Source organism: Pseudopipra pipra, chromosome 4 (genome assembly GCF_036250125.1).
Source record: "Pseudopipra pipra isolate bDixPip1 chromosome 4, bDixPip1.hap1, whole genome shotgun sequence".
Taxonomy (NCBI): domain Eukaryota; kingdom Metazoa; phylum Chordata; class Aves; order Passeriformes; family Pipridae; genus Pseudopipra; species Pseudopipra pipra.
In genome coordinates this window covers 27,786,246-27,801,521 of record NC_087552.1, presented here as the reverse complement: position 1 = coordinate 27,801,521, position 15,276 = coordinate 27,786,246, and the positions used below count along the sequence as shown (strand labels likewise).

The 15,276-nt window shown below is 35.9% G+C and overlaps 1 protein-coding gene across 1 annotated transcript in view; it reads left to right on the top strand.

Annotated features, from left to right (window-relative positions):
- Window positions 1–15,276, top strand: part of COL25A1 (collagen type XXV alpha 1 chain) — a 313,222-nt gene that overhangs the window by 182,390 nt on the left and 115,556 nt on the right. The window contains exon 5 of the mRNA XM_064652084.1: window positions 4,649–4,666. Coding sequence (XP_064508154.1) covers window positions 4,649–4,666 — 18 coding nt within the window. The remainder of the gene's footprint in view (window positions 1–4,648; window positions 4,667–15,276) is intronic.

The following is a 15,276-nucleotide window of genomic DNA, read 5'->3' as shown; positions in this document are numbered from 1 at the left end:
ATGGATGGAAAGCTGGTAGGTGATTTATTCAAAACCAGTGCAATTTAGGTCTTGCATATATTCCCTCTTTGCTCTTTTATTTACTCATGCTGAAATGTATATTAGTCACATACTGACTTCCTTCAGAATAACTTCTTCAACTCTAGTAGCATGGATTTTCAACATATTGCTGAAAAACCTCTTCATCTTTTGTGTCTATCCAAGAAAATGGGGGTCAGCTGTGCTACTCTGTTTCCTTATCATTTTCTATCTGAATAAGATTGGAAGACAGATGTTCCTACTTGGGTGCTCTGTCCAGAGAATGCTCCACAAGTGTAGTTCGATGGGGCCTTTCAAAGAGCTGGATATCCCTTCTGACCACTTATCTATGATTCTTACTGGTTTCCTTTCTCCACAGATTCTTAATTTTTGTGTTTTAATTTCTCTATCTGGATTTTGTTTGCTGATTAGATATGAACAGCCTCATGTCTCATAATAACTGCATTTGTACAAATTCGAGATATTCTTTAGGGATATGCTGCTTGAATTAAGTTAGACTTAACCTTTAATTTTATGCAATGCATTTTTTAATGCATTTGTACTTTTGTGTATATTTGTGTAGCTACATGTTTGGATGTATGAGCCTGGAAGTTTATGTTCCCAGCTCTTTAAAGATTAACAGCATGGAAAGGTGTGAAAATCCAGTTTCTGCACTTTCTTGCTCTTGCTTTTGCTCCCTCTTTTTCGCTTTTCAGGATAGCCGTTTTCACTGATGCCTGATACATACTGTCTTTTCTGTCCTTTTACTTACTACAAGCCCCATCTCCTTTTCAAGCTCAACTTGTTGACTTGCCGTGTCAACTTTCATTTTCTTCTCTTAAGACTTTTGCTGTGCTCCTTGAGGTTTCTTTCTGCTATTAAGTAACTTGTCTGTAAAGTTTGCAGCATACAGTCAATAGGCTTTTCCTTTCCTCTCCTCTTTTAGCGGACTGGTAGCTTACCTGTTAACTTCAGCTACACCATGTGTATGTCCTTTTTTGTTTTAGTATCATTTATGTATCAGCATCTAATGTTAGGTTAAATTGCTAGGAAGGGATTAACTATCAACAGTGGAAGAGCTTCCATCATGGTAATTAGGCTGCCAAATGTAAGCCCTTTCTTTACCGCAAAATAGTGTATTAAGCTGGTAAATAAGAGTACAGAAGGGAAAATTGTTCTGAAGATTTTACTGAAACCATGACATGTTATGCAGCTATACCCACTGTAGCCATGGAGATTAAAAAAAATCCAAAATCAGCATTCAGTATGGATAATCAAGTGTGTGAGTAATGATCCAGAGGTTCAAAGCAGCAACAATGAAAATGTACCTGATCAGTTACTGGTGTTGGGACTGATCCCTAAATGCATGCAAAGAACAGCAGTCACTTGGTAGCTACAGTCAATGAATTTTAGAGTATGTAGCAGGTTTGAATAAAGAGATGTTCATTAGAAAAAAAATCATAGAGTAATGCTGACTTTTCTTTAAGAGTATTTTCACCCTGTTTGTTGTCTGAAATGAAGAGAAATACTTCCAGCTAAAACATTTTATTCCACAAGTAGCATGAACTGGGGGTGATTTATGCAGTAATGAACCAGGGTGATTTCAGCAGTCCTGGGGTCATTTTGGGAACACAAACAGATGAACTGAGATTGATCTTGCTCAAATGTGTTAAAATATCAGATTGAATTTATGTTAGAGGGTTTTTTAATGAACACAAAAGTAACTCACGGAGCTTTATTCCTGACCCTTTCACAGCATACAAAAATGTGAGAAGGCAAAATTAACAGCCCTTTTTTGTCTCCCATGCTTTGAATTGCTGTTGTGTGACAGTGAGCCTTTCCAATCAAAAAGGTCACTATTTTGATGCCTTTCTACCCGTAGCTTTGTAAGAAGAGCTGATGAGTTCCATAATTCAGTGCTTGCTGCATCCTCTGGGTAATGTCACTGGATCACTAGTGAGAAGGGAAAATTACACTGTAACTGCAGTGGCTGATAGGGCGAGGGGTAGCTAAGAGCATACAGAAATATTGAAGGATTGGAAACCATTGTAAAAAACATAAAATAATTACCTTCACTAATGTAAAGATCCTTCCATGATAAAGGAGCTCATAGGCAACAGGTTAAAAAAATCCTGATAAGAGTACTTTTGTATTCATCGTATGCATTTACAACTAAATGTAGGACAATTGCAATATTGACAGCATGTATAAACTAAGAGCAATGCAACTGTTATATTCCCCGATATCTCACAGAATTCTCTGCATAAAGAAACATTGTCATATAAAAATTGATTTTCTAACTTTCCTCTCTCTGTATTGCAGAAAAGTAATTATAAATGCACAATAACAGAAAGGCAAATTTTAATGTTGTTGAGTCTGGGAGTAGAGAACACTTTCATGGGAGCATGATTCCAACCCTCACATTCAATTCAGGATATGTTTGTGTTATGTGTGTATGTCTTGTATATCATACATATAGCATGTTACATTGAAGAAAAAAGTCAATTTTCAAATCTCTTTGGTTAAATATATATGTATATAATATTTTTATTTGCTTTCTGTCACTAAAAATCAACTTTTTGTGGCAACATTTGGTAATTTCAGACCTTCACTTATGTTTTGGTTTTTTTAATACATATGCATTTGAGACAGCTTTTAATGATTTGGCCAAAATGTATTAAAACATTAGATATACTTGTGAGCAAATGCATTCTAAGGTTTATATATAAGGTTTGTATTCAGAGGCCTCAGTTTAGATAATTTATATGAACTAATGTATCAGCAATACTGCATCAGTAAGCAATTCCTGATGATTTTAAGATCAGGTATAGCATATAATAGATTAAAACCCCCTATGAGGGGAAGATTGAGGTAAAGTCTGAATGCTGAGGAGTCTCAGTTATATTCATTAACCCAGTGTGATGTGTAACTTCATAGAACTCACCAATTCAGAAAGCTTTACTTAGTATTAGAACTTGCAAACCTCAGACAGTAATTTTTTTTTTAACCTCTCTGGTGCAGTGTTGTTCTAAGGAACTAATACAAAACTGCAGCATCTACAACAAGGAATGCTTTAGGCTGCATTCAGTGTAAAGATTAGATAGCCACAATAATTCTGTATTTTACCATTATTCCTCTGTAACATAATTTGTAATATTTCTTGTATTTCGAAAATATTTTAAAATTTTCATGCGAATTTAAATTTTTTTAATTTAGAGCAAAAAGTCTTCTAAGTTGGTTAAAAAAACCAACCAAAACCATTTTCTTCAGCTGCATTTCTTGTACACAATTGTTCCCAGTTGAAATGTTTTCTCCCCCATCACCTTTAAAATCACAGAGAATCACAGAATGATTGCAGTTGGAAGGGATCACTGGAAGTCATCTGGCCTAACCTCTCTGCTCCAGCAGAGCTATCTAGAGCAGCTTGCCCAGGATCGTGTCCAATGGCTTTTGAATATCTTCAAGAATAGGGACTCCACAATCTCCTTTGTGCCTTTGGGTATCCCCACAGTAAGAGAAGTGTTTCCTGATGTTCAGACAAAAAAGTTTCTACTCTCCGTAGCAATACTTTCTAGCTAAAATGAAGAGGTTTTATAAGACTTAAAAGATTTCTCTGTGCTCAGGTTTTGTCAACAGAAGGAAATATAGTTTCAGTTCAACTGAAATATTATTTAAGTGTCATAAAACACTAAAGGCTAAGCTAGCCCAAAGAGTTTAAAGAAATTCTCTCTTTATAGAGAGAAATATATAAATATTTGTCTCTGTCTTACAGTGTGAGCTGATTGTCTGGGTGATGTAGTTCGTAATCACAGCTAAAATACAGTTTGATAAAATAATCCTTCTTCATACAAATGATTTTTAATAAGTGGGCTAAAATAACTGATGACTTTCAGTGGCTGTCCTAGGCTAGGGACCTTACTGATAGGAAGTCTTCTCTGTAAGGGTTTGCAGCAACAAGAGATACATACAGCTCCTCAGTGGTCAAAGGGTGCCTCTCCAGTTTCCAAGGTTGGTCTAAAGGGGATGTTGATAAATAAGAGAGAGGAGATGCATCAACTGTCTCTTGGGCTGACTGACAAAGGTTCATCTACTTCTCACTTGGTTTAAATTTTGGTTATATTTACTTAAAACTGTGGTGCTTGCAGCAAAGGCAGAAAGACTATTGTTTGTTCAACAATGTGTCCTTCCAGTTTTGAGACTTTGTTCATTCAATAAGCAGTAATTAGCACCTCCTTGAAACATGGAGCTGAGCTTTAATAAAGAAAAAAACCCCAATACTTGCTTCTAAATCAGCTCAGCATCTGTGGATTCTTTCTCACATGAGAATTGTTAAATTAGGTGTTTCTGTCACTTCTAGTTGTTATGACTGTCTAAAATATGAAGTTTTTGAAATGCAGTTTCAGTGATGTGTTATTCTAAGTTATTTATAGAATCAGTTGCAAGAAAGTACGTCAGTTTGAACTAAAACATTCAAATTCAATATAGACTTGAGTCAAAAATCTAACTTCAATACAATTACTGTATTTTTTATTATCTCCTTATTAGAAAGTACTGTAACTATTTTCTACTGTTTAAGGAGTTAATCCTTGCCATAATTTTCCATAACCTTTTCTTTTTCTTGTTTTTTCAGGGTCAGCCTGGTCCTCAAGTAAGTGTCATTTTATTTTCCTACATAAGTAATAGCTAGATACAGGGCCCACCAAACTCCGGTTATCTACAAAGTATTTGGATTTTTTTTTTTTAATCCTAGTCTAATAAGCTAGAAACTGGTAACCATTGCATAATTCAGAAAGGCAAATATTTCCCAAGAGAGAAACATGCCCCCCTGATACGGTTGAGTTTCCTCAGCTGTTTGACCAGATGGTGGGGTCAACAAAGTAATACTGAATAAAGCAAATCTCCTAACTACGGCTTGAAACTTTGCCACTGAACTTAAAAGCAAGATAAAATAACTTAGCAAATGTGTAGCAAATGTAATACTTCAACTGCTTATTAATCACATGCTAATAATGTTGCTATAATCCAGGCAGCCTTCAGTTATTTTAAATATTGCACTGCTAGCTATTTTGATTAATTATATACACTGCTTTTAATTAGTTCTGCTTTATTTAAAATAGTAGAACTTTGTCTTGTGAGCTGTAATTGAAGACATGGAAATATAGGGACCAAACTTCAGTTCTAAGGTAGAAATAGACCAGCAGAAAGGAAACATTATGTATAGCAGAAATTAAATGTGAATTATTTGAGTGAAAGAGGACTATAAAAATATGAAGGAACAAGAAAATAGGAAAAAAAAAAAAAAGCCAGTGCCAAAGCCCAACTTACTAAACTCAGTTGAAAAACTCAACCTTTCTGTATACTCCAGATGCTGTGTAGGAAGCTTGGTCTTTGCACAAGTGAGTTGCCTGAACCAGGATTTCTATGAGGGCCTTTTATCATAATCAGAATCATAATTGAAAGTTAAAGCTTTACTGCCTTTTTGACTGATAATTCTTTTAAGTTAAGATTTTCATTATGAGAAGCAAGCATTTTCTTCAGATTTTTCAGTTTTAATCATTATTTTCTGTTGAAAGGCAGACTGCATTAGAAAGCCTCAAACCACTTAGTCTGAATGCCCAGTATCCTTGCAGTACCAGACTCCATTTAATAGTATCGTATAAGAAGTTCATATGATATCGGAAATGACCACTGCCCATAGCACTTAGGTTTTGCAGTGGGCTCTTGATGTGTGGACTATGCAGAGAGAGAGGTATCTTCAACCTCTGTGCTGCTGGGGGTTGATGAAGAGGGAGATTGTAATTCTGTGTGGCACTCTAGCTCTGAACAAGCTCTGTTGAGGACCTGAGGCATATACTTGAGCCCATGGGCTGCCCTATAGTTGATGTTGACTTGTGCTGCTACCCGTGTCTTTTCCTTCTGGGTTTGGACCCCCACCTCCCACATTTCAGTTGCTTAGCAAGTGTCTCTTGCTTGTAAACAGCTGCTCAGTCTTTAGAACACATATCTCTACGTAAAATGCCCTGGGGTAGCTGTAGGCAAAGAACCACAGTGGAGATTGCAGTATTCAGTGCAGTTTCAAGGGCAGAAAGGCAGAGATATCTTGTCACAATTGTAAGAGAAGTGAGGTGCAAACCATAGGAAAAACCCACTAAAAGTTTCCCCCTCCAATTGTATTAAGAGAGAATTCTTACATCCTAACTTCAGTAACTCGTCCCAGTGGAAGTGCTCAGTTCTGGGTCTTCGCCATTATTCTGAGCAACACATACCATTATTCTTAATAATGCCTTTTCCTCCTTTTCAGCTCAAGATGCACTTATTGTGTCAGGAGGATATGCATGTATTTGGCTGATTGAGTCCAGGTATAATTCTTGCAAGAGCGCTGGTGGGGAAGTCATAGTGGCATCAGACAGTCAAGAGTCGTGTTTGGCTTTAGATCAAGATGCTTAAACCTAGAAGTTTGTGTGTAGATGTTGACATATGAGGCGTCTAAGCTCTCCTTGCAGTCAGTGAAGGTTAAGTCAACACTCAAAGCACCTAGAAACCTGTTCATCTCATTGTAAACTCCTCGGGCTCAATTACACTGCCTGCATACAGGCATTTGTTGGTGCATGAGGTGATCCAGCATCTCCAGCTTAGGCACTGGCTGTTTTATGTCCAAAGGCTGGGTCTGTGCTGGACCATTGTTGTAGCTGTCAGTCACAGGCAGCTGTCTTGGATTTCTAGAGAACCTCTCACATAACACTGGCTGTACACATTCGTGCCTCTTAATTCCAGATTCTGATTGTAGGTGGCTACTGAAATCATATAACTATTCTGCTGAATTGCTTTCTAACCAGTGTTGACATCTACGTGTCTCAGGCAACTACATGTAAGCTGTACATTTAGATGTGTTTCCCCTTAAACTAAAACTCGGATTCAGATAACTTAATGAGACAAGCATTTTTTAAATATTGAAAGCTGTGGTTGAAAATCTCAAGACGTTTAAAAATTAACTTTAAAGTATCAACAGAAAACAGAATCTGTTCACATATAGATAAAATAAGTCAAATTCTCTTGGTTTGTTCTTAAAATAATGCAGACGTTTCAGCCAGCTATGATTGTCAGACATTTCCCTGGTCTTAACTGTGTCCATAAGAAATTCAAAATTAAAAGTATTGTCAGTTTGGTTAGTCAGTAAAGGCTTCCTGGCTTCAAACAACAAAACTGTTATGCTGACTACAGAAGCACTTAAAAAGTTTCTCATGTCATAGCCATGGAAGTCCACACTAAGATCAGAGATAAATTCTAATCCTTCTTATGCTCAGTGTTTTACTAACACCTATCCTTTTTTGCTATGGTTTTCCAAAAGTACACACTAAATTCACTCAACAAACACATAATTAATGCATACAAATATAAATCCATAACAGATCAGTAACACCTCCTGTCTTTTTATCTTTAATGTTTTACTGGTTATTTTCTTCAAAATTACATAACAAAAGATAATTTTGCTTCATATATTCCCATTTCAAGTAACAGGAAACTTTATTACAACTCATGGCCTTTTTTTTTTTTTTTTTTTTAGAAAAAGCTTATTTTTCTATTGTATCTCTGAAAAGTAAAGACCATAATCAACAGCTAAAAAATTTCTAGCATAACCTTAAAAAAAATAAAATTCCTTCTTGTGATTTGGGTTTTCTGTTAAAAAGAGAGCTGTTTTAAATACCATGTAAGCTGTGTTTCTTTGTAGAAGAACAAGTAATAAAATATTTAATATTTTTGCTGAAACTTATATTACTTATATTCTGGCTTTTGAATGACCTCAACGAATATCTGCTTTTTCTTCTCTAGAATGTAAATAAGTGTTTGGATTACCTTGTACCAGAAAGGTTTCTTTCCCAGAATCTGTACAACAAATTCTGCCTATAAATCCTCTATTTGAAATAATGGAAGTTTCCTGTTTGTCAAAGAACAGGGTTTAGCTTCTAGTCTAAAGTTAATTCCGTAAGAAATGTACTGTCTGGGTAAAGAGGGAAGGCTCACTATTTTTAACTTTTTTGATTGTTTAGAAGTGAAGTTCATCTAAATACTGGAAACCAATGCTTTCAGTATTATGGTGAAGGAAAACAAAATAATCCTTTAAAAAATCTTGCTGAACCAGAACTATTAACAATTATAAATATAGGGTGGTAGGGTGATGTTTAGGTGTAACTTTGTCTCAATCAGCCACTGTTTTTATCTTCGGGGCAATATCCTTTCCCTGGCCTATCTCTAGCACAACAGACTTTCTCTCTCGTGTCAGCACACATGATCACTCTCTGTGTGGGACTTTGAGATACAGCAGCCTCACAGATGCCTCTCCCTTCTCTTTGGCAGCCATCCAAATCTGCATTAGAAATGGGCAAAATATTAATGATTGATATTTGTTTTCATGGAATTCTTGTTTTCCTTCGTGTGAAATGTCCATGGACGTGATGTTATAACAGTCTGAAATTTTCCAGTGCTTTGTGTATGATAAAGGGTTGCCATAGCAATTCTGGTGACAAATGCACGTGTGTCTTTTTCACCATCGGGGTTTAGGGTATGTCACAGGAGTATTTTTAATTTCTGATTACAGAAATTCTGATTCATGCTTAAACTGGTTATTACTGGCTTGTGCTGTCAACAGAGCTGGTGGGAACCATTTTAACTTTTCATTTTCTGGTTTTTGTCAGAGGACAAAGAAACACAGTCAGCAGGACATAGGGCATAGTTTTGAGTGGTTTTGGAAGGCAGCAGTCTATGGAAGAGATTTTTCATTTTCTAGAGAACAGTGTGATGGCAGGGACGCTCCTAGACGTTAGAAAAGAGTTGAGTATCTGGCAGCAGGAAGGATGGGAAAGGGGTTGTATGAAGAAAATGCATTTTAATTCCTGGTGAGTTTCCCTTTCAGTTTTGGTAGTTTGGATAGCCTTCTGCATTCCAAGACCTGTTAAATATTCCTCTCAGAGCATGCCATTCAGTAGTGGGGCAGTTGATAACATCAAGTGGTCACGTATGTGTTTTCGTGGCTATGAACAAGGTACATAATATGTCTTATTGACTAAAGCTGCAAAGTGGCCTGTACCTGTCAGACCCTTAGAGTTGGACATGTTTCTTTTGTTCTGATCACCATAAATTGAGATGTAAGCTCCATATTACTTGTTTCCAGCAGTTTGCTTTCAGGAATGCCTCAAGAGTCTTTACTTGCATAGAGAGTGGCGGAAGGAGGCAGGAAATACTCTTAAAAAGGACAAAATCAGCCTAAGATTGACGAAACAGTTCATCACCTTGAGCTACACGGTGCAGTAATGTTGCTCTTCCTGAGACAAGCCCAGTGGTTGTACCCAGGCCATTAGCTGTTCCCACTGTAGAGAATGATCTTGTGGGGTGTTTCTCCTTCCAGAAACTGATACTCTAAGCTCCTCTGTAAACTTCTGATCCTACTGAAGGATTGTATGACTCTGAATATGCAAATGCTAATCTGCTTTTGAGTTACAAGTTGCAGGTCAGATTTTGCTGTCAAACTTTAACAATTAGTTTATTAACATCAGGTAGCAGACTTGTGAAAGTCTGTTTCTTACTTCATATGAATAACAAAGTTAAGTCCTTGATCCCTCTGCTGCTAATAATCATTTACAATAAATTTTGAGATCAGAAATTAATCTTAGCTGAGGGCATCATGTAAATAAACGAGTTTGTGCTAAGTTTCGTATGGGTTTAGTGTGCAGAGTTTTACTATTTGCTTACTATTCTCCTTTCTAAAATGGTAATAGAATTTGTGAACACTATTGAAATTGTGAGATCTTTTTAGGAAACAGCCTATATTGATTTGTGAACATGAAGAAACAAAAGCCATTATCGTGGCTTTTCGTTTTATTTTAGTTGCTAAAATGAACCACATCAGAGAATGTAGGATGAGAAATCATGCTCAAAACTCCATGTTTACTGTGTACATAGATGTTTATGACAGAAAAGATGGAAGAAATGTGTCTTCTCAGAAGGAGCTAATCCATTTAATTGTTTTAAAGTATGATGCTTTCTCAGCATCGTATGTAATAAAACAGAAGTTAATATTGTTAAAAGGCATTGACAACAATGAGCACTTTCAAAATATAAACCACTTCAGTTTCCCTTGGTAGACTTAGACACATGTGTAAACCAGGATAGCTGTGAATATTAAATGTTTTTTTGGCTAAGTAGACAGTATTAGTGCAAATAAAAGGATTCGTTGCTCTGGGAAGAAGAGAGCACAGAATCGGAGATTTAGGGGCGAATTGTTCTGAACCATCAATTATACCAAGACTAAGGAAGCATCACACAAAATTTAAAAAGGCTGAGGGGAGTAAGTTCCAGTCATCAACAAGCAAAATTCTCATAGCATTTGATACTGTGCTCTGCTTCCAACATGTTTTTTACTTGTCTTTTCCCACTCTTTTGTCAGGAATTGCAAAGGAGCCTCTAATGGCAGATTAATGACTTCCCTACAATATGCTGCTAAGTGAACTTAGTTGGGGATAATTAGACTTCTTAGAGCTCTGCTCATCAGGCTCTGTCAGACACCCAAAGGGATGCCAGACCCCTACTCCAGCTGTGCTACTGTGTTCTTTTACCTACTCTGATAGGCATGCTTTTGAGTTACAATTTCAGTAACTATCTGGTGCTGAAATAGCAAGATGTTCAAATGTTCCACAGCATTTCCTGGAACAGATAATTTATTTCTGATTTTCTTGCTCGATTTGGAAAAAAAAATCAGATTTGAATTTTACAATTAACAATTCAATCTAAGTTTTGATTTTCTACAAACACAAAATTTAGAGTAGTCATTATATGGAATTCTGTGGAAAGGGGTCTTCATGCAACATTATATAGGCTCTGGATGTCCTTGTAAAATAAATTCTGCTCTTAGGAAAGTGGCTTCTTTTACTGAACCTGAAGATCTCCTTTCAGAGTAGCTCTATGCAATAGATGAAGAAATCTTGGAAGACGAGTTTTGAGAACAGTGTAAGTTGTTTGGCCCATAACTTTTAGAAGTCGATCCCCTCATTTTGTAGTTCAAATAGTGACCATTTGTGATACTGTTACTCTAAAAAACCAAGTTCTAGAATAAAACAATACGTATAACTAATATATAAAAATTTAAAGAAAATATGCAGGACAGCTTTTTATTTGTAGGGTGTTACCAACTTTTCTTCACAGTGGCATCATTAACTTCTGAAAAGAATTGGGTTTGTTTTAATAAAATAAACAAGAAGGTCTGATTCACTGGTTACATATGCTAGCATAAATGTTATGGGGAATCACAAATTAGCATTCCGTCTATTCATCTAGAAGGCAGCAGTCACCAGAGCATACTAGATCTTCTAACAGCAAGTGAGAAACTGTGAAGCAAAAATTACTTGTAAGACTTAATTTGGTAAAGAATCACTTAAGTTAACATAGTACATATGAGTACAAAAAAGCAATTGCAAGCCTAGTACTGTGGTTCTGTTTTGAGATGTACAAAGGGTTGTCAAAATATAATTAAGGACCCTGAAAATATTTCTCATATTCCTAAATCATTTCTTTATCAAATGACCTTTGTATTTTCTTCCTCCTATTCTACAGATGGCAGAAATACACTGGTGTGTTCTGTGTTTTATTAGGAATTATGTCAAAGCAAAGTATTGCACTGTTTTCAGGAATATTATGTAGTATTTTACTATCCTGCTGCACATGTTTTTAATTTGATATTAAACTCATGCTGGCTTATTGTTTTTACTGATCTTCATGCTGTATTTCAGTTGAATTCCAGTTCAATTTGTTGCAGATCCCAGTAGTTTCACTAGCTTTGAAAAAAAAATTAAAAGAAATTAAGAGTTATAAAAATGTGTATTTAGTCAAGCTTATTGTCACTTAGTGCTGTGATATTCAAAGACTTTTGTCTTTGACACGGTTTTCAAAATGTCAGAGTTTCCTTGAAACCCATTATCTGTCCAGAGACCCGGTGATGTTTTTGCTGGAAGTTTGAAAGTCCTATAAACTAGAGCAGACCTGGGAGATTTGGATCTCCGACTACTGTATGGAAGCTTCAAAATCTGTGTTTTCTTTTCTAAAGTGACACTTGGGTGAATTGAAATTTTAGTTTAAGCAACTTTATATGTCAGGGAAAATGCTTCAGGTTTTTTATATTGAATTGATGCTGGCATGAAGAGCTGTGGTGGTATGTTATTCCCTCCTGTAAGCATGAGTCAAATTTGGAGGAGAAAAGGAAGAAAAAATAGAAAATGCAGCAGTTACTTTTGTTGGAGTGTTTTCTGTACTGCCAGTAATGTTATTAACAACCATGGCATGGAAGTGTCCATTTTGTTTGTGAGGTTTAATCTAGAGTGCTGTGTTTGAAAAATGCTTTGTCTGTCTCTGCAATAGCTTAGGAGTTCCTAGTAATCTTTTTTACTGAGATCCATCAGTAGCGTTCAAGAGCTGTTAGCTACTGAGAAACATGTAGGAGAATCACGTATTTTCAGAAATATAATCCAATTATATTGCCCAGTATGTCTGCTAGTGATCATTTGCCAAAAAGAATGAATATCCATTTAAGTAGGCATATACATATGTGTGTAATTTCCCCTGAAGATGTTCTGAATTTTGTAGACCAAACTATTAGTCTTGAGGAGAAAACAGTTTTGTTTTTAATAAACTTTATGTTGTCTTAAATTGCTTCCTGTATAAAGTCCCAGCCTTAAAGGTTACAAAAATATATTCAGTCATCTCACTCTTACAAATGTCTGTGTATAAAAGTATGTGTATGTTTGTAGTTGATATCAAAATTCATTTGCATTTATCTAGTGTTTCAAATCAAACTTCACAAATCTGAACAGTTCTCAAAATTGGTCTATAAATTATGTCATTGCAGTTTTCCCCTTTGTAGATGAGGAAATTGGGGAAGATAAAAGAAATGTTTAGTTCTCCTGCTGGCATTTGTTTGTCTTATTGTAATATAAATATTATTTTATATGCTATTTTTATTTGCTTTTATTTCTATATACTCTTTAATGTTGAATAAAAGGGTTAACACATCCCCATCAAGACTAGAGTTATGACTTAGAGTGTCAAGTCTTTGCCTCTTTCAGCAATGACTTGTACCTAGGATAGTTTGGAGACATTTGCAGTAACGTAGTACTTGGAGGTTGCTTCAGCTGGCTTTGTGCAGTGTAGCTTTTATCATGATGTTTATCAGGCAGTTCTTGTTAAAAGGCTTTTTTTGGGTACCAGTGGAGCCTCGTGTGCACAGAAACTATTTAAGGGACTGCAGGACATGCAAGAGAAGGGGATAGGAAAGAAAGAAGAAGATCCTCAGAGAAATATATGGTATTTTGCTGAAATACGTTTTTCCCAAGCATTAGCATACCCTTAAGTTTAAAAAGTTACCTAGTTTGTGAAATAATTTCATTGCTCTTAATCTGTGGAGGTCTCAGAAGCTTTTCTGTCCCTTGGGGTATTTTTTACATGATTGGCTTTATACTACTCTTTTAGTGCCATTTTCTTTTAACCATTCATGTTTTAAGTAACACACCACATCTTTCACAGTAGCATTTTATAGTAGCATTTACAGACAACACTAAAGGAATATCTAAATCTTTCTTTGACATTCTACTACCTTGAATGAGCAAGTGTCTCCTGTACTGAGTAGCAAAGTTTGCAAAAAAAAAACAACAGTGTATGTACAGTATGCTTTGCCTTTGAAATACTGAGTGAAACTCAGGGCATTGCTACTGAAATGGAAGACAATAAATGGAAGAATGGAATTTACCTTCCCTATTTCAAAGTCTGTGTTAAAATCCTTTTGCTGAAAATAAGTTTAGTGTTGAAATACAGCAAATGCATGTTAGCTGGAAAAACCTTGTTTGTATGTGAGCTGTGCAGATTTGCTTGTTTACACAAGTTCAGCCTTTAATACTTTAATGTAAGTATGCCTTGATATGAAAGCAGGTACAAGCCAGGATTTTGCAGAAAGCTGCCTTGTTTTGAACTAGTCCTTATTTCAAATGGGTGAACAGAGGGGGTTATTTGGTATTTCAATCATCTGTTTCTGTGTAGTTGTGATTTTTTTGTAGAGCTGGACCCTATGCAGCATCTGGTAATGAAGTTCATGAATCTCCTAGATCCAGCTGCTGGTCAAAGGAGGATGTGCCTGGTAGATATTTGTGTACTATTTCATTACATGGTAGTAATGGAGACAGTAAAGTTGAAATATCCAAAAGGCTAGGGAGCTTGGAAAATGCATTTCAATGACCATACCTACTCTTGTAGGTAGTGACTGGCAGTGGTAAATCTCCATTGCTCTGGAACTCCCCCCTTCCCTTGCTTTTATCCCATGTCTGTTTTCTTCAAAATACTTGAAGTTCAGCCTGACATCCTCATCAAAAAGGTTCTTTTAAGCCAAACATAAAAGACTAAATGAGCAAAGGGCGCTGTCATTTCAGCTGAATTATCTACCAGGCCAGTAAGCAATCAGGGAAGCACCAGAGGTATTTGAATTACAGAAGCCACTGTTCAAGTTTTAGGTAAAAAAATAGCTGAAATATTAGAATAGGAACTACTGTTTCTGAAAATAACAGGAAGTTGTTAACTCCCGGTGAGGAGCTGTTTTCTTACTAAGCTTCTAGGAATAAAGGCGAGAGCTGGCCAAAGGAAGTATAAAAAAAATATTTAATGGTGACTTTTTATCTCAAAAATCTGGAATAAGGATTTCATGAGTCTGATTGGCAGACCATGTAGGATTTTTTTCTTTTCAATTTCTATTGTGTTGGGAAAGAAAGCCAGAATGTATTTTCATAATCCCTGCAGTTTTATAAGCCCTAAATTCCACTGGAGTAGATTGGTCTTCCTTTTATGTATTTTCTTTCTTTCTTTTCTTTTTTTTTCTTTTATAATTTTTTCTCAAGTTCTTATTTGGTTTTGGGGCATATTAACTGCTTCTATAAAATAGAGTGTTTTAATTGGGTTCAAGGCATCAGTACTTAATGTTTCTCCTTAGACCAGAGTGCCAGAAGTATGTGAGTATTTTTCAGCAAAATAGCTCTATATTTGTATAGTCTGCTTATGGGTACAGTTCTTACTGGTGAGTGCAGAAAACTTCTCTGGAGTGGTACTATGCCACTGTTATTTTAATAAATGGAGATAATTAGGAGATTAATCAGTGGCAGTTATTTTTTCTCCTTCATTTCATATCCCTTTCAGTGTTCAATGCAAAATAAAAGGCATGAAGTTTAGAGCTAT